The sequence below is a fragment of the Oryctolagus cuniculus genome, chromosome 15, assembly GCF_964237555.1.
Source record: "Oryctolagus cuniculus chromosome 15, mOryCun1.1, whole genome shotgun sequence".
NCBI lineage: Eukaryota > Metazoa > Chordata > Mammalia > Lagomorpha > Leporidae > Oryctolagus > Oryctolagus cuniculus.
In genome coordinates this window covers 29047163-29062954 of record NC_091446.1, presented here as the reverse complement: position 1 = coordinate 29062954, position 15792 = coordinate 29047163, and the positions used below count along the sequence as shown (strand labels likewise).

The 15792-nt window shown below is 56.6% G+C and overlaps 1 protein-coding gene across 8 annotated transcripts in view; it reads left to right on the top strand.

The window, feature by feature from the left end:
- The window catches only part of PAX2 (paired box 2), a 91693-nt gene extending 80329 nt beyond the window's left edge, over positions 1-11364 (top strand). For 4 of the 8 annotated variants that reach the window (XM_070057376.1, XM_002718656.5, XM_070057380.1 and 1 more), the window contains 3 exons: positions 6321-6422; positions 8513-8599; positions 9073-11364. In XM_070057376.1, coding sequence (XP_069913477.1) covers positions 6321-6422; positions 8513-8599; positions 9073-9194 — 311 coding nt within the window. In that variant the 3' untranslated portion in view covers positions 9195-11364. Of the gene's footprint in view, positions 1-6320; positions 6423-8512; positions 8600-9053 lie in introns of all 8 variants that reach the window. The other 4 variants (XM_070057378.1, XM_070057377.1, XM_051824102.2 and 1 more) reach the window with 1 other exon arrangement.
- The last annotated feature ends 4428 nt before the right edge of the window (positions 11365-15792 follow it).

The following is a 15792-nucleotide window of genomic DNA, read 5'->3' as shown; positions in this document are numbered from 1 at the left end:
CGCAGGCACAGACGGCCAGCCTGAAGAAATCTAATGTCTTCATTTTCGCTACCTTATGAGAAGCAGACAAAAGTTGAGGCGAGGCTAGTAAAACAAGAGTTATGTGTTCTGGCCTTAGGGCCCTCCACAGCGACGCGTGGACAGCCAGAGTGCTCACTGTCACAGGAAGACGCGGAGGAAGAGCGTCTCGAATTTCACTGAACCAACTTTTGCTGCATAAATCTGTGTCCAGTGAGTCTCGTCGGCCCCAGCACGGGCAGCACTTTCTGCCTCTTTGGCAGTTCTGATTTTTTTTTTTAATTGCCTTGGTCAGCCTCCCTGCTACTTCATATGTTATTTTGCTGCTTTTCAGATCCTCTTGTTTATTGGTGTGATTCAAACTGTTGCAAACAAACCAGAGTGCTTATTCATCTTTGAGTCATGAATACCTCTGAGAATATGACAAAAAGCATTACCATGCACCAAAACAGATACATGTATGTGTTAGATATAACACGTTGTGTGAAGCTGTCTTTGGACCCCTGAGGTTGGACTCAGTGAACTCCAATTTACAACCCCCTCTGTGGGAAATGGAAGAAGCCACACATGCCAGAAACAAGATGCGGCAAGATGTTCCGCTGTAGAAAGATGGTGCTTGGCAGAGTCCCAGGTGACTCTCCAGGACCAAGTACCTATCTGTTTTCTAGGTCTACAAAGCTGTGCTGTGATCTGATTTTTATTTATCTGAGAAGGAGAGAGAGAGAGAGAGAGAGACAGAGAGAGAGAGAGAGACAGAGAGAGAGAGAGAGAAACTCCCCAAATGCCCATAGCTTAATCCAGGTCTCCCACATGGGGTGGGGGGGTAGGAATCCAACTACTTGAGCCACGCCCACTACCTCTCAGGGTCAAGAGCCAGAGGCAGGAGTGGAACCCAGACACCCTTACGAGGGATGCGTGTGTCCTGGCCAGCATCTTCACCTCCCAGCCCAGTGCCCGCCCTGGCCACCGTTATCTGAAAATAGCATCCCAGAATCAGTTCCCGAGCGTGCAGTCCAGGCCCCGCTGTGTACTGTGTACCAGCTGAGAAATCTTGGTCTGCGCCCCTCTGAGCTTCAGGTTCTCATTTCTAAAAGGGGGGTTGAAAACAGAACAATATCATAAAGTTGATATGAGGATTCAATGAAATAATACAGATAAAATATTAAGAACAGAGCACAGGGTATAGGCTGTCCCGGGGTACAACGAGGCGCAACTCCGCCTGCGATGCCTCTCCCTGACAACTGAAGTAGCGTGAATGATCTGATGCCTACATTTGCCCAGTTTCTTGATAAAGTCTTTCACTTGGCTTTTCTCTGTACTTGTAAGAGGAGCTGCACTTCGACGCTCCCAAACACTTGATCCGATCTGGCCCATTTGGTAAGGAATGCCTGACAAAAGTGCGCCGATTCCGACGCGGTGATTGCTGCAGAGATTGGCTTTAGAATCTTCAGGGACTTCTGCAGTTGAACTGGGAAGACGTCCTCATCAAGCACAGAGCTCCCAACACTTCGGGGTACTTGCGGATTCTCGGCTACCACTGTTTCGTGAAGAGCCTCTTTGCTTTTCAGCAAATTCTCAAAGGAGACTAATACTCCACCCCATGGAGTTGTACTACAGCCTGTCGGTGTCAGGATTCTGTTCTTTGTGTCCTTTTCCTCTCGCCTCACCTTAACGCCTGCTGTGACCATCAGAGATTTTTCTTGTCAGGTGACTTCTTTTTCTTTTCCTTGGCTCTTTCGGGGGAGTCTCTGGTTCCATGTTATTATGAAAACGCAGTGTGACCTAAGTGAGGCTTCAGACTTTGCCTCTGTCACTTAGGAGCTGTGGAGCCACAGGAAAGCCACTTTGCCTCTCTGTGCTTCCAATTTCTGACTTGTAAAGCAGGGAAATTGGACTGATCACCTGGAAAGCTTTTCCATCTTTAGAAAAAACCGCCAACGTGAAACGCCCCTCCTCTCAGTAAAATGTGGGGTCTGGGCCACCTGTGATTGCGGCTGCTGCTTCCATCTTAGTGGCGACGTCAGCGAGCAAAGCAAATACTTTACTGCTTCCCGTCTTCCGTCGGATGGCACATATCTCACAGAACGGCTGGATTCTGCCGTGCAGCCGTTGGCTCCCGCATCTGTGCGTTCGCTTGTTTGTGTAAGGGAAGTGCTGTACTGTTGCACGGTTGCACAGTCCGTCTCCACTCCCGTTTGTCCGTGTGGAGTGCCGCAAGGCCCAGTGCTCTGTTGATTCTTCCCCGCACGGATTCCATTACCCACTCATATTCTCCCACTAAGAGGCTTGCGCAAAGAATGCTGCTGGGCAAACGTTATGACGGGCCTCGTAATTTGAGAACTTCCTGCAGTATGTGTTTTCCATTATTGACAATAGGGTTGCAGATGAATATATGGCTCTGGCCAGAGTTTGGTCAATTTTTCCTGCTCTCCAGGTGTCACCTGTGTACTAATGAAGCCACCGAGAGTGCTTTGTATGCAGTGGCTTGCACCTTTGTTGGCTTAGGGGTCCTGAACAGGTCCTCTCTGTGGTGATATTGATGCTACTGAACGGAGCACAGCTGTGGGATGGGGCATGCATGCCTCTCCCTCATTGTGGGCCCCTCCTCTACATTCTTAAATCTCTGACTGGTGCTTCCCAGACTCAGCTTTTTAAATCAAATTGTGAAACGTGCCCTTCAATCAGCAGTTCAGTGGGTGACTTTTGACATGTGGCAGTTCCTACCTGCTGGAAGCTGGCTTTCCTGTTTTGCAGAGAGAGAGCCAGTGGCCATCAACTTTGCAGTCGGACGGAGTGCCTCCAGGTAGCTGGGAGCAGCTTCTCAGTCATCCAGCCTCTCCCCGCTGTCCTGAAGCTGGGGAGGGGACACTGTGACAAAACCAGACATCATGGGGCATAGTCACGCGTGCTAGGCTGTGTGAACGCCAGGATTCAGAGGCATCTAAATTCCTCTTTATTAAGAGAGAGGCATACTTCTTTTCCTGGCTGCTTTGTAAACATTAAGATCACAGGGCCTGGAAGAATGGAGTTTCTCTATCTCTCTAGCTTCAAAACCACTACTTTTTCCCTAACCCTCCTCTATCTTGGGCCCTTTTAATCAAATAAGCACCATATTGTTCATCTCTAGGAACTGATAGACGCTACACTGTCATCATTTGCCTGGGGTCCACACCTCTGAGAGATGGTCAGGAGGGGTGGGTCTTTTATTGGCAATAGAAAGCAAGGAAAGAAAACCCACACCAAGGCAGTCTTTCTTCTCTCTCTCTGGGAATCGGAAATGATCTCTTGTCTGGCAGTTCACCTCTGTTTGTTCTTGATGTTAAGTATAGAGGAAAATCATTCCATGGATGATAAATCTGAGTCACAATACATAGGTCCCTTGCTGTAAATCTTTTATCGTCCTGCAAAAATTAATAATTTATTGTTAAATTGTTTTTACCTTCCCCCCTTTTTTGAAAACAGAAAGAGAGATCTTCCATCCACTGGTTTACTCCATAGATGGCTTTAAAGGCCAAGGCTGGACCAGGCCAAATCCAGGAGCCAGGAGCTTCATCCAGGTTTCCCATGTGGGTAGCAGGGGCCCAAGCACTTGAGCCATCCTCTGCTGCTTTTCCTAGGCCATTAGCAGGGAGCTGGATCAGAAGTGGAACAGCCAGGACATGATATGGGATGCAGGTGTCAAAGGCTATGGTTTTACCCCCTAAAGTCATTTTTAAAGAAAAAAATATTCATTTATATTTTGTCCCAGCCCTTACTGTTTTTTGGAGACCAATATATATGAAACAATTTGAAAAATTATAAACCAGGACTGGTGTGGCACAGTGGGTTAAGCTACCATTTGCAGTGCCAGCATCCTGTTTGGATGCCAGTTCGAATCCTAGCTGTTCTACTTCCAATCCAGCTCTCTGCTATGGCCTTGGAAAGCAGCAGAGGATGGCCCAAGTGCTTGGACCCCTGCACCCATGTGGGAGACCTGGAAGAAACTCCTAGCTTCTGGTTTTGGACTGGCCCAGGCCCAGCCCCAGCCCTAGCCCCAGCAGTTGTAGCTGTTTGGGGAGTGGTTGGAAGATATCTCCCTGTGTGTCTCTTTCTCCCTGTAACTGTGCCTTTCAAATAAATAAATAAATCTTTTAAAAATTTATAATCCATCAGAAATTGGCGCTAAGTGCAAGAGTGTGACAGAGAGTCAGTCAGCAAGAGTTTATTGAGTATCTACCATGTTCTCCACTACAAGGATAGATCAGAAGACGGGGCCTGCCCTCAGTTTGCATAGGATCTGTAGGAGAAAGCAAGTCATGATACGAAACAGCAGGATTGATGCGCTACAAAACTCGAGGACATGGTAAACTTGGGCAGAGATGTTGCAGAAGAAGCCACGTCCCTGCTGGGCAGGATGGGGGCAGATTTCGAGGATTGAGCTAGAAACAGAGGGAAACTGTGAGCAAACAGGGAAAAACAGCACAGGGATTTCCGAGCACACAAGTGGCGGAACAGCTCCCACAAACCCAGAGGGTGGAAGGCAGGGCCGAGAGAGTCGAGTGCAGAGCCTGCCTATGGGAGGCAGTGCCACGCGAGCTGTGGTCGAGAGGGAATCCGTGATGGTTTTCACAAGGGAAGTGTTGTGATGACAGCTGTGTTTCATGAGGATGGGCCCAGCAGCCACATTTGGGATAGGCAGGAGGGGGAAGAATGTGACCTGAGACAGGAGGGAGGGAGGAGGAGGGGAGGGAGGGAGGAAGGAAGGAACTTGTGGCCAACCAGAGGCAGGTGCTGAGGAGCCGAGCTATGGAGATGGCAGGTGACGTGGAAACGGGGGAGGTATAACAGGCGTCGCTAAGGAGGACTGACAGCAGTCCGTGACTGACTTCTGCTAGAGGGCACGGAAGAAGGCTGTATCAGAGACCCCACCGCTTCTGGTTTTGTGGTTAAGAGAGTTGTTAGAACTGGCTGGGGAGAGGACGACTCTGCCTTGATTCCTGCTAGGTTTGCGGTGCCAGTGGTCAGCTAAAGGACACGTTCAGCAGGAGCTGGAAATGCAAACACCCGAGCACAGGGAGAGATGAGTCAGGTGCGTCAAGGCAGGGGTTGAGGGGGCTCACGCAGCGCACGACTGTTGGGGGAGAGGTCGACTTCAAGGGCAGAGTAGCAGAGAGAGATGCTTGGGAACAGCCATCAGGAGGAGGAAGACTAGGGCCCGGCCGATGAACAGGAAGTGCTAGGTGCCAGGCATGCATCGTTTTCTGACTTCCTCCAGCCATGTCTTGCCTTCCACGATTCGACACAGGCCTAGGAAGGGTTGCTGAGCACTGGCTGGCAAGGAGCATCAGGAGAATTTGGAGGGAGATTCCAGGAGAGGCCAGAGAAAGAAGGGAAAGTTATTGTCATTAGGGACTGCAGCATGCTCAATTGCAAAGGAGGGGTGGTGTCCTCATCATAGTGATGAGGGCCCGGGGGAGCAGGCAAGGGAGGGAGGGGAGTCACACTTAGCTGTGTTCCAGAGGCACTGTCCTGGGCCAGGGCACCTCCTCAATACAGACCCGCTTTCCCTCTGCTCCAGGACACTGGCAGAGAAAGCCCCGCCTCCCACCCCCAAGCTGCGGCCATACAGGCCTCCAGGCACAGAGGTCCAGCAGCTGGTAGATTTTGCTCATTGGAATGTCATCTGATTCACTTGCACTGTTGGCTCCTGATTGACTTCAGGGATGGGTTTCTGTCATTTAAAATGCCATAAACGCAAAGAGCAAAATAGCCCACTGGCTGGTCGCTCCCCACCCCCACCCTGCACAACTGCCAGGCCCAGCACCTGCAGCTCCACCTGGAGAAGACAAGGCGTGCTGTCATCCCCTTTAGCAGTGGCCAGGGTGTCCTCCAAGCCTGAAGGAAAAGCAGAGTGCGAGGGGGAAGGTCAGCAAGACGAGAGGCCCATTGGGCTACTGGAGAGACCACAGCCAAGTATCCTGCAGGGGAGGGGGAATCAGAGCCTCTCCCTCCCAGCTCCATGTGAGTTTGGAAGGTAGAGAGAGCCAGGCACATCCAGGACACAGATGCAGAGAGCTACGCAGGACACAGGTGCTTACACACACACAGCCCGGCACAGACACACATGTTTGGGTCCCCAGCTCAGATCCGGGCACAGGCACACCTGGACCTGCTCCTCCCGGTGCCGGGCTGCACACGTCCCTCTGCACATCTCCACGGAGCCCCTTCCTCTTCAAGAGTTTCTCTTCCGTGGAGCACCCTGGTGGGAGTAGAAGCAGGCCCCTGCCTTCCAGCCTCACCCCTTCCCCTTTGTGTTTTTCCAGGTCGTGACATGGCGAGCACCACTCTGCCTGGTTACCCCCCTCACGTGCCCCCCACTGGCCAGGGAAGCTACCCCACGTCCACCCTGGCAGGAATGGTGCCCGGTAGGTGACAATGCTGCAGCCGCCTAACCTAGGTGGGGGTGGCTAATTCGCCGAGGAGCTGCTGAGTGGTCTACCATCTGAGGGTGGGGGGAGATCCAGCCGCTCCTCCCCACAAACCACTCCTGAGCCATCCTTCTCTACTCGAAGGCCTCAGGAGCAAGCGAGGGAGGGAGCCAGCAGAGGTGCGCCTTGTGTGCACCCCACTTCGTGTCATGACCCATCCACAGCACCCACTCTCCCAAGCCTCTGCCCCAGGAGCACCCGGCCTCAGCTCCACCCTCAGCGCCCCAGCCCACCCCAGCCAGCTGACACTGCTTGGAAGAGCCTGCCCTGGTTTCCATGGAAACTTGGAGCCAAGCACCATTTCCAGGGGCATGTCAGTCACTCAGACAAAGCCACCCTGGTCCACACCAAGCCACAGGGAAGACCAGTGTGGGGAGCCAACCCCAACTTGGAGGGAGGAGTCAAGCTGGGCCCCCCACCCCACATCTCTTCAGAGGACCCCAGGCCCTGGGGCTCCTCCAGGCTCAGCCCATCCCGGGCCTGGGAGGAGTTGGGTTTGGGCTGCGAGAACCAGGGAGGTAGAGGCTGTACTTAGGGTCTGCTGTCTGCTGCTAGGCATTGCGCCACCACTTCCCTGAGTTCCTGCTGGCAGAAACACCACCAGCTCTTGCCTTAAAGAGGGCACCACTGACTCGGCTTGGACCTATTCCCTCAGGCCCCCTTCTTAAAATGCTCTCCTTGAAGTTCTGGTAGGGGGAGGAGGAGGAGGCTAGCAGATGAGGGTGAGACTGGCCCCATCCATCCGGAGCCCACCCCGGGTCAGCAGAGCTTGGGGCAGGGGTGCCACAGAGAATAGAGGTTGAAGGGAGCAGCAGAGGTGAGGGTGGAGGGATTCCTACCTAGATCTGGGGGTGGGGGAAAGGTCCCAGCAGTGAGCAGGTGGAGGCTGGAGGAGGTCTCTGCGAGAGGTGGGGGAGGGGAGCCAGGGGAGGAGGAGCTGGGGTAGAGTGGGGAGGTGGGGGTGGGGAGTCTGCAGGGAGGTGGGGAAGAGGGGAGCCGCAGAGAGCTCATGGTGGCAAGGGGGGGTCGTTAAACAGAATCCAGTGCTGATGAGGAAATTAGACTTGTTTCATTAGCGATGGGAAGGAGATAGCTCAGTTCCTCTTGGTCACAGTTGAGCTCAGAAGCTCATTATCCTGCTGCACGCATGCTTTCCCTCCTCGTCAATAAACAGGCTTTCCAGTGGCTGCATCCCCCACCCCCACCCAGCTCCGGCTCAGAGAGGGGCCCCTTCTCCTCTACTTAACCCGCGGTTAGGGATCACTGTAAACAGTCTGGGGTCATCACACAGGAGAAAGGGCGAGGGGAAACCCCGAGGCCTGGCCTTGCTCCCGCGGAGGGAGGGAGGCAGCTTCCGACGGCTCCCAGCCCACGGGCCGGCGGCTCACCGCTTGCGGACCCGCGGTAGCCCACCTGCTTCCTGGGCCATGGAGCCCACGTTTGAAATCCCTTGAGAAAGGCGGGAGGGGGTAGTTTCCCAGCAGAGCCCCCCGCCCCGCGTACTGGCACCGCGCTGAGGTGCCATTCTTAGGACTTTCTGGGACAACCTGTCCCGGGGGCCCTTTTTCACCACCCTCCCCCGCTTCCACCCCAGGGACTACCGCTCCTAAAAGCAGTGTCCACTATTAAAGCCCTTGGACTCCCATGCGGTGGGGAGGCGGGGGGGGGGGGCGTCCTAACATATCCTTCTTGAGGCCCTGGAAGCCGCCCCTGGGGAGCCCTGGGCTGGTACTGGCTCACAAGCCACCTCCCCCTCCCCGCAAGCTGATGTGTGAGGTGCGTGGGCGCTTTGCGCCCTTCCCAGGTTCTCCCCACGCCGGCTACAGGGACACTCCGCCTCTGCCTGGCCCGCACCGCCTACTATGCGACCCAACCTCAGCCCCGCTTGCCCCTACCTGCCTGGGACCCCTGTGCCCGATGCGTCCCAGACGGGGCGGGGAGGGGGGTGCGGATGACGGTTCAGCTGCCAGCCAAGCTGGTCAGGTGAGCTGTGCCGGTGCTGATCCCCGCTCCCCCACCTCTCGCAGGGAGTGAGTTCTCCGGCAACCCGTACAGCCACCCCCAGTACACGGCCTACAACGAGGCTTGGAGATTCAGCAACCCCGCCTTACTAAGTGAGTACGCCACCTTGCCGGCCGGAGGCTCCGCAGTGCTGCTTCCGGACCAGGGTCCTGCCTTTGGGGACCCGATCTCCGGGCGCATGGCCAGGCCAGGGACAGGCTCATTAGTTCGGCTCTGAGGCCAGGGGGTCCCTCAAGGACGCCTGCGCCTCCTGCCCCTTCCGATCCTTCCTCGCCCTCTCGGGTCGCTGGAAGGCTCTGCGCCGTCCTTAGATCCCCTGCAGGGTCCGCAGCCGGCGTCACCCATCGGGTCCCTTCTCCCCGCCCCACCCCCGGCCTGGTGAATGCGGCGCTCCTCCCCAGCAGTCGGCCCCGCGGCCCAGCCAAGGTCCTCCTGCCCGGATCCCGCCGGACCCCAGCCTGGGGAGGTCTTTGCTTTGCTTTGCTTTCCTTTTTTGTTCTGTTTGTCCTCTCACCCAGCCCATTCTTCTCCTGTGTTAACTTCCAGGTTCCCCTTATTATTATAGTGCCGCCCCCCGGGGCTCCGCCCCTGCCGCTGCTGCCGCTGCCTATGACCGCCACTAGTTACCGCGGGGACCACATCAAGCTTCAGGCCGACAGCTTCGGCCTCCACATCGTCCCCGTCTGACCGTCCACCCCGGAGGGAGGGAGGACCGACGCGACGCGACGCCTCCCGGCCACCGCCCCAGCCCCACCCCCCTCCCATGTCCCCCGCAGCCCTTCACGTCGCCCCATCGAAGGCCGGACGGGACGGGTGGAGCCGTGGGTGGGACGCTCAGGCCCAGGCCCGCCGCCCCTCGCCGCCCGTCTGGACTGCGCGGCGCCACGACGAGGACCCGGCCTGGCCCGGCCCGGCCCGCCACCGCGCGCGCCGGCCACGTTCGTGTGACACACAATCAGAGCGGACTGCAGCGCGGCCCGGCCTCGGACGCTCGGGCTCCGGGAGGCTTCGCTGGAGGAGCTGGGCAGAGGAAAATTCAGAACACAGACTTTGCGCACGGGAGGAAGAGCCCCCTGCCGAACTCTGGGGGAACCTTCTCAACCCCTGCACCAGCCGGACTGCCTCCGCCTTCCGGGCGCACCGCCCCCAGAAGGTGGGATGACGGCGTGGGAGTCGGATCTTGGCAAGGTTGGGACCCGGTGGCCGGCCCCGGTGGAGCCCCTCCCCACCGCACCTGGACTGCCCGGCTCCCCAGGGCCCAGGCACCTCCTACTACATGACCCGACCTCAGCCCCGCTGGCCCCTACCTCAGCGTCTCTTCCTCCTGCAGGCCTCCCAGTTTGCCCTCCTGCTGTCCTTGGCCCGCACCACCACACCCTGTACCCCACCCCTGCCTAACTCGCAGCCCCGGACGCTCTCCCCGACCCGCGGCAGGGCCCGCACTCAAGGGCCGCGAGCAGTTCTTCCCCGGGCAGCTCCTGGCCGCCCCCTCCCCCGACACAGACTCTGAATCGCCCGCAACAGGAGCGGGTCCGGAGCAGGCGTGTGAGCTTCGGCTTGGTGCACGTGGGGGCTTGCCTAGGCCACGCCCCCATCCCTCCTAGTCTCCTCCTCCTCCCTCGGCCGGAACTGAACAGAACCGCAAAAAAAAAAAAGTCTCCATTTATTTAATACGATGATCTCTGCGAAAAGGAACCACAGAACCCCATCGGGCTGCTGCTTGGCAGAGAGACGGTGTGTGTCGCGTGAAGGCGAAGCCCTGTACATAAGCCCGCCCTCGGCCCCGCCCGCCCGTAGCGTCCCCGCGCCCGCCCGCCCTGCCTGTAGATGCGCCCCGCAGTCCGTGCCGTGAGCGTCGCCGCGCGCTGGGCGGAGGGGACACAGCCACACGCCCCCTCGAACACAGCACGTCCGGGGGGAGGGGGGCATTTTTTATGTTACAAAAAAAAAAAAATGACGAAAGAAATCTCTATGCAAAATGACGAACATGGTCCCGTGGACTGCTCTCGCCTGTTTTGTTGGCTCTCTCTGCAACTCCGTGTTTTCGCTCTCCTCACTCGCTCCTCTTCGCTTCTGCCCCTCTGTCTGTCTCTCCCCGTCTCCGTCTCTCCTGTCCCGCTCTGTCTCTGCCCCCCTGCCCCGCTCTCTTCCCCCGCCCCACGCCCCGGCCGCCCTGTCGGCACAGGCCAGGTCGGAGGTGGCGGCCCCAGCCCCGGGGCGGCCCCTCGCGGCCGTGTCCCGCGCCCCGGCGGCCGCCCCGTCCCGCCCCGCCCCGTAGTTGCTCTCTCGGTAGCGGCGATGCGCCCTGCATGTGTCCTCACCCGTGGATCGTGACGACTCGAAATAACAGAAACAAAGTCAATAAAAGTGAAAATAAATAAATAAAAATCCTTGAACAAATCCGAAAAGGCTTGGAGTCCTCGCCCAGCTCTCTCTCCCCCTCGAGCCTTTTTATTTGAAAAGGAAAGCGAGGAGAATAGTGCAAGGGAACTGCCGGCGCCTGACCAGGCCCCCGGAGCGCGCGAAGGCCAGGGCGCCGAGGCCCGGCCCGGCCCCGCCCAGTCCTGTGGGGCTGGACAGGCAGGGGCCCGGGGCCGCGGCCAGGCCAACCTTCGAAAGTTCCCCGACGGTTCTGGTCTCCTTGGCCACTTTCAGCGCGCCGGTTCGTTTTGATTTCTTTTCTTTTTTTCTTTTCTTTCTTTCTTTCTTTTTTTTTTTTTTTTGTTCACATGAGAAATAAATAATAAATAAATAAGAATAATAAATAATAAAATTTTGTATGTCACTCCCCATGGCTCCAGGTTTGTCTCTCCCTTTGTCTGGCTTTGTCCGGCATGGGCCTCTCCTTGCGCTGGTAGATCCCCAATAATCAAAAATCCTCCGAAATGCATTCCACTACGATCCCTTCGCCAAGACTCCTGGCCCCGGTAGCAGCTGAACGCAGGCCAAAGCCCAGACGACCTCCAAACCCGTGGCCACCCCCCCCCCCCCGCCCTCACACCTGCTTGAACAAGGAGCTCTCCCTTAAAGAACGAAACTTGAACGCACCTTGGAGTCACGCGTCTGTACCAAGCAGCTCCTGCGGGACTGCCACTCCGCCCACTCCAGATCTAGGGTGCAGGCTCTCAAGACGCTGCTTCTGAGGGCCTCTCCCCGTGGGGGCGGGGGTCTGCCCTCCTGTCCCCTCCCTCTGCTCGCTCCCCAGCGGGCTCACTTGCGCGTCGGCGCGGCAATGACGAGACCTCGGAGGCCAGAGGCCGCCGCAAGTTCCGCGCTTCGCATCTGTTTCCGCGCCCTGAGAGAGCCAGCCCCGCGGAGACCCGGGGAAGCGGCTCGGGCCTTGCGCGCGATCTCGGCGGGGGGAACTGCTGCCTCACGTTCGGCGGTCTGGGGTGTCCCAGGGTCGGCGGGCTAGTCGGTGGCTTCCTGCATGTATATGGATTTCTCTTTAACTGTGTGGGTCCCTGGGTGGCTGGGGGGTGGGGGGGTGGGGCAGACGAAGTAGCGTTTCGATGTCCTCGTTATGGTGAAGCTTCTGCATGTCCCCGTGTCTCTGTTCCTGTCTGGGGGAGCAATGTCAGGGCTAACAAGGATTGTCCTACTGCATCAGAGTTACTTGGACCTGTGCTTGTCCGTGGCTTGGGCAGCCTGCCCCACTAACCTTCCCACACTCTTGCCAACCCCAAGGCCCCAGCCCCCACCCATGCTCCACCCCGAGACTTCCTCCTCGCCCCTAGGAAGCCTTGCCACTCAGCTTCCAACTCAGCCTCCTCCCTGGGGGGGGGGGGGCTTACAGCTCTGAGCTGCTGGCGGCTGGGGCAGAGTCCAGAGGGACCTTCCTCCCTGACTGGGGCAGCCTGCGCTGGACACCCCCTCTCCCCAAGAGCCCAGAGGCCTTCTTTCCCCCAGGCCCTCTTACCCAGCTCCATCAGTATCAGCGGAATAGGCAGGCCCCCAACACATCAGCAATCCCCCCACGAGTTCCTTCCCCTTCCCCACCTCGTCTCCTCCCTGTACCCGCCTGCCACACTGCCTAGCATTGTCTCTCTTGACCAGCAGTCTCCTAGAAGACTCATCTTCAAACTGCCCTGCTCAGGCACCATAGCAGTCCAAAGAATTCTGTATACTCCCAACATATTTACTTAGTCACAGATTCCATTATGTGCTGTGGAACTCGCATATTACACATTTTATAAATCACAAATGGAAAAAGGATGAGATTGAATGCACAGAAGTTCCACCGTTCTCACACCCAAATGGATTCTCTTGCATCCCAGGAAGAGTTGTACCCCACGTAGGAGACTGGACTTCAAACTCATGAAAATCTAGCACAGCATGGCCCCCTTGACTATAGCCTGATGCCCAGAGAATGAGTCCCAGGAAGCTGCTGAGGCCCTGGGCTGGGCTGCAACAGCCCGGCACGTGCTGCCTCTGTCCTATGGAGCAGGCACCTGCTCCCAGCACTGGGCTTTGCCTCCAGGTCCATCCCTCCTCCCCGCCCGTAGACAGGGAGCCCTGCCCAGCCCAATCCATCAGCTTGGGAACCAAGGCCTCCCTCATGGGTCCCCCCAGACCTCTTATCTTCCGTTCTATTTCTGATCTCCCATACCAAATTACACAGCAAGGGTCCCACTCTTCACAGGGACTACCTCTGCCCAGAGGCACTTATGTTGTGTCCTACTGGGGTGCTGACTCCAGGTTGGAATCAGTCTGAGGACCCCAAAACCTGCTCTATAGCCCTTGGCTAGTGGCCTCCTCTAACCGCAGCCCTGTTCACCCACCTCCAAGGAGAGCAGGCCGTTTTCCTTTACCCAGTGCTCGTGTTGATTCTGCCAGTCTCGTGCCATCCTACCCCCTGCAGCGTTCCCAGCTGACGTGCACCAGGGATGACAGACGCAGTGGAGTAAAGTGTCCTGGGTTGAGGGAACACTGGGACCAGCAACATGACGGCATGGAAATGTAACAGACCAAATGTGTCTGGAGCAGCAGGCTGTGGGGGGCAGGAGATGAAGCTTAAATCTAGCTGGCAGCCAGCACGTAGGGGAATGTCAAAGGGTACCCACCACTCACACAGCTCCTTTGAGAACGCCGCCCCACCCACAGCCACTTCTACCCATGAAGGCAACACTCTGTAGCATACAGAATGGAACTTGTGCACACATCCACTCTGAGCCCATCGACTCTCCCCTCTCGGAAAACAGAACTGCAAAGTGCAGAGAGAATGAGGCCGCACCGGGAGAGGCAAAGCCTGGTGGAGACCTTGTGCAGGATTCCCTTCCCTCCTCTTCCTCGTGTCTGGAAGGGAGAGTTCCATTCTGCCAGTCATTCAAGCCAAACCCCAAATCTGCCCAGACTCCTCCTGCCTCTTCCATCCTACATCTGATCCCAAAGCAAACCCAGACTGCGCGATCCAGATATGACCACTCCCAACCACCTGCAGTGTGTGGTCCCAGCCCAAGCCGCCACGACCTTTCCCTGGTCTTGAGAAACAAAACTTTCATTGGTTTTTCTGCTTGCGTCTTTACCTCCCTCCTGCAACAGAGATCCTCCACAATGAACAGAAGCCTGCAGTGGCTCCCATCTCCCTCGGAATCAAAGTCAAGATGCTGAGACTGACCTACAAGGTTCTACCCGCTCGTGCCGCTTTGCCTGCTACCCCTCAGCTCGCTGCTCGCTCGGCTCCCTGACCTCTCGAGCCTGCTGACCTCCGGGCTGGGCTTCCATCATGTCAAGTACACACCTGACCAGGGCATTTGCACTTGATGAATCTTTGCCCGCCAGGCTCCTCCCCTGGGCATCTGCATGACTGTTCCCTCACTTCTTCAAGGTCTCTACTCCAATATCACCTTGTCACAAGGCTTTCCCTAAACACCTTAAATAAAAGAGCACCGCCCCCACCTTCAGTTCACACTCCACTCCCTTCCTCTGCTTCTCCGTACTGTTCACCACCACGACAGATATGATTCATCTATGTCCTCTCCTCTCCTCTCCTGTTTGAAGGTCAACTCCAGGAGGGCAGATCTGGGTGTGTTCTGTTCACCGCTTGGCACACAGTAGGTGTTCAACAAATAGAGGGCCAAACAAATGCAGCGATGAGGAAGAAGAAACTGAGTAGGCGCGAGGCTTGAGGCAGGGGAGAGACACAGAGAAGACGGTGAGAGGTAGCAGGACCCCTCTGTCACGGGCAGCAAGAGGATGGTGCAGGGGGAGCGCTGAGTCCCTGACCCAGGGAGCCTCCAGAGGGCAGACGCTGCTCCTCTGCCGCACCAGCTCTTCCAGTAACTCCCACCGTTACCTGCGGACCGTCCCTGAGCCCACGCCGCACTCAGCAGTTCTCACGGGGACATCACAGATGCACCCCCCTTTCAGTGGGAAGCTGCCCCCCAAGATCCTGTGTAGTTCTTGAGGGGCTGTCGATCCAAGTGTCCCATCGGCTCCTGACCACAGACAGCAGCCTGTGACCCCATCTGAGCAATGAGAATCCCATCGCCTGGCTGTAGCACACAGACCTCAAGTTAGGAACACTGGGCGTTCCCGCAGAAGGGATGTGGCCATGTCTAGAGAAGCAAGGGGCTCTCCTTCTGGGTTGTGAGCTGCAGTGATGAGGGCTTAGGACCGCCTAGGACTCCCCTGCACTGTGTGGAGAACGCCCGTCAGAGAGTGAACCCCTATTCAGCATCAAGCAGAGACAAGCAGCCCTGGGGGGCGGGGGGAGGGTGGAAGGAAAAAAGAGCTCTGGTGACATCTTTTGAGCCTCTGGAGCTAGCCAGGCCTGAAGCAAGATCTACTTTCAGACTTCCAGAGTCACAGGCCTACATGTTCTTTTGTTCTTTTTTTTTTTTTTGCTTATGCAGATAGGTTCAGTGACTGTCGCTTGTAATCAAAAAAATCAGCATTGCGGCGCAGCAGGTTAAGCCGCCACTTGGGATGCCTGCATCCTGTATCAGAGTGCATGGGATTGGGTCTCGCCTCCTCTTCCTATCCAGCTTCTTGCTCATGTGCCTGGAAGCAGCAGATGATGGCCTAAGTACTTTGGTTCCTGCCACTCAAGTAGGAAACCTGGCTGGACTTACTCCTGGCTCCTGGTTCCTGACTTTGGCCTGTCCCAGCCCTGGTTGTTGCAGGCATTTGGGGAATAAGCCAGCAGATGGATGATCTTGCTCTCATTCTGCCTTTCAAATAAATAAATAAATAAATCTTAAACAAACAAACAGCTCTGGAGGGCATGAATGGCTCTTAAGGGCTTTGGGCTTTTTTCTGTAGGTAATGAGAGTTATAGCTAACG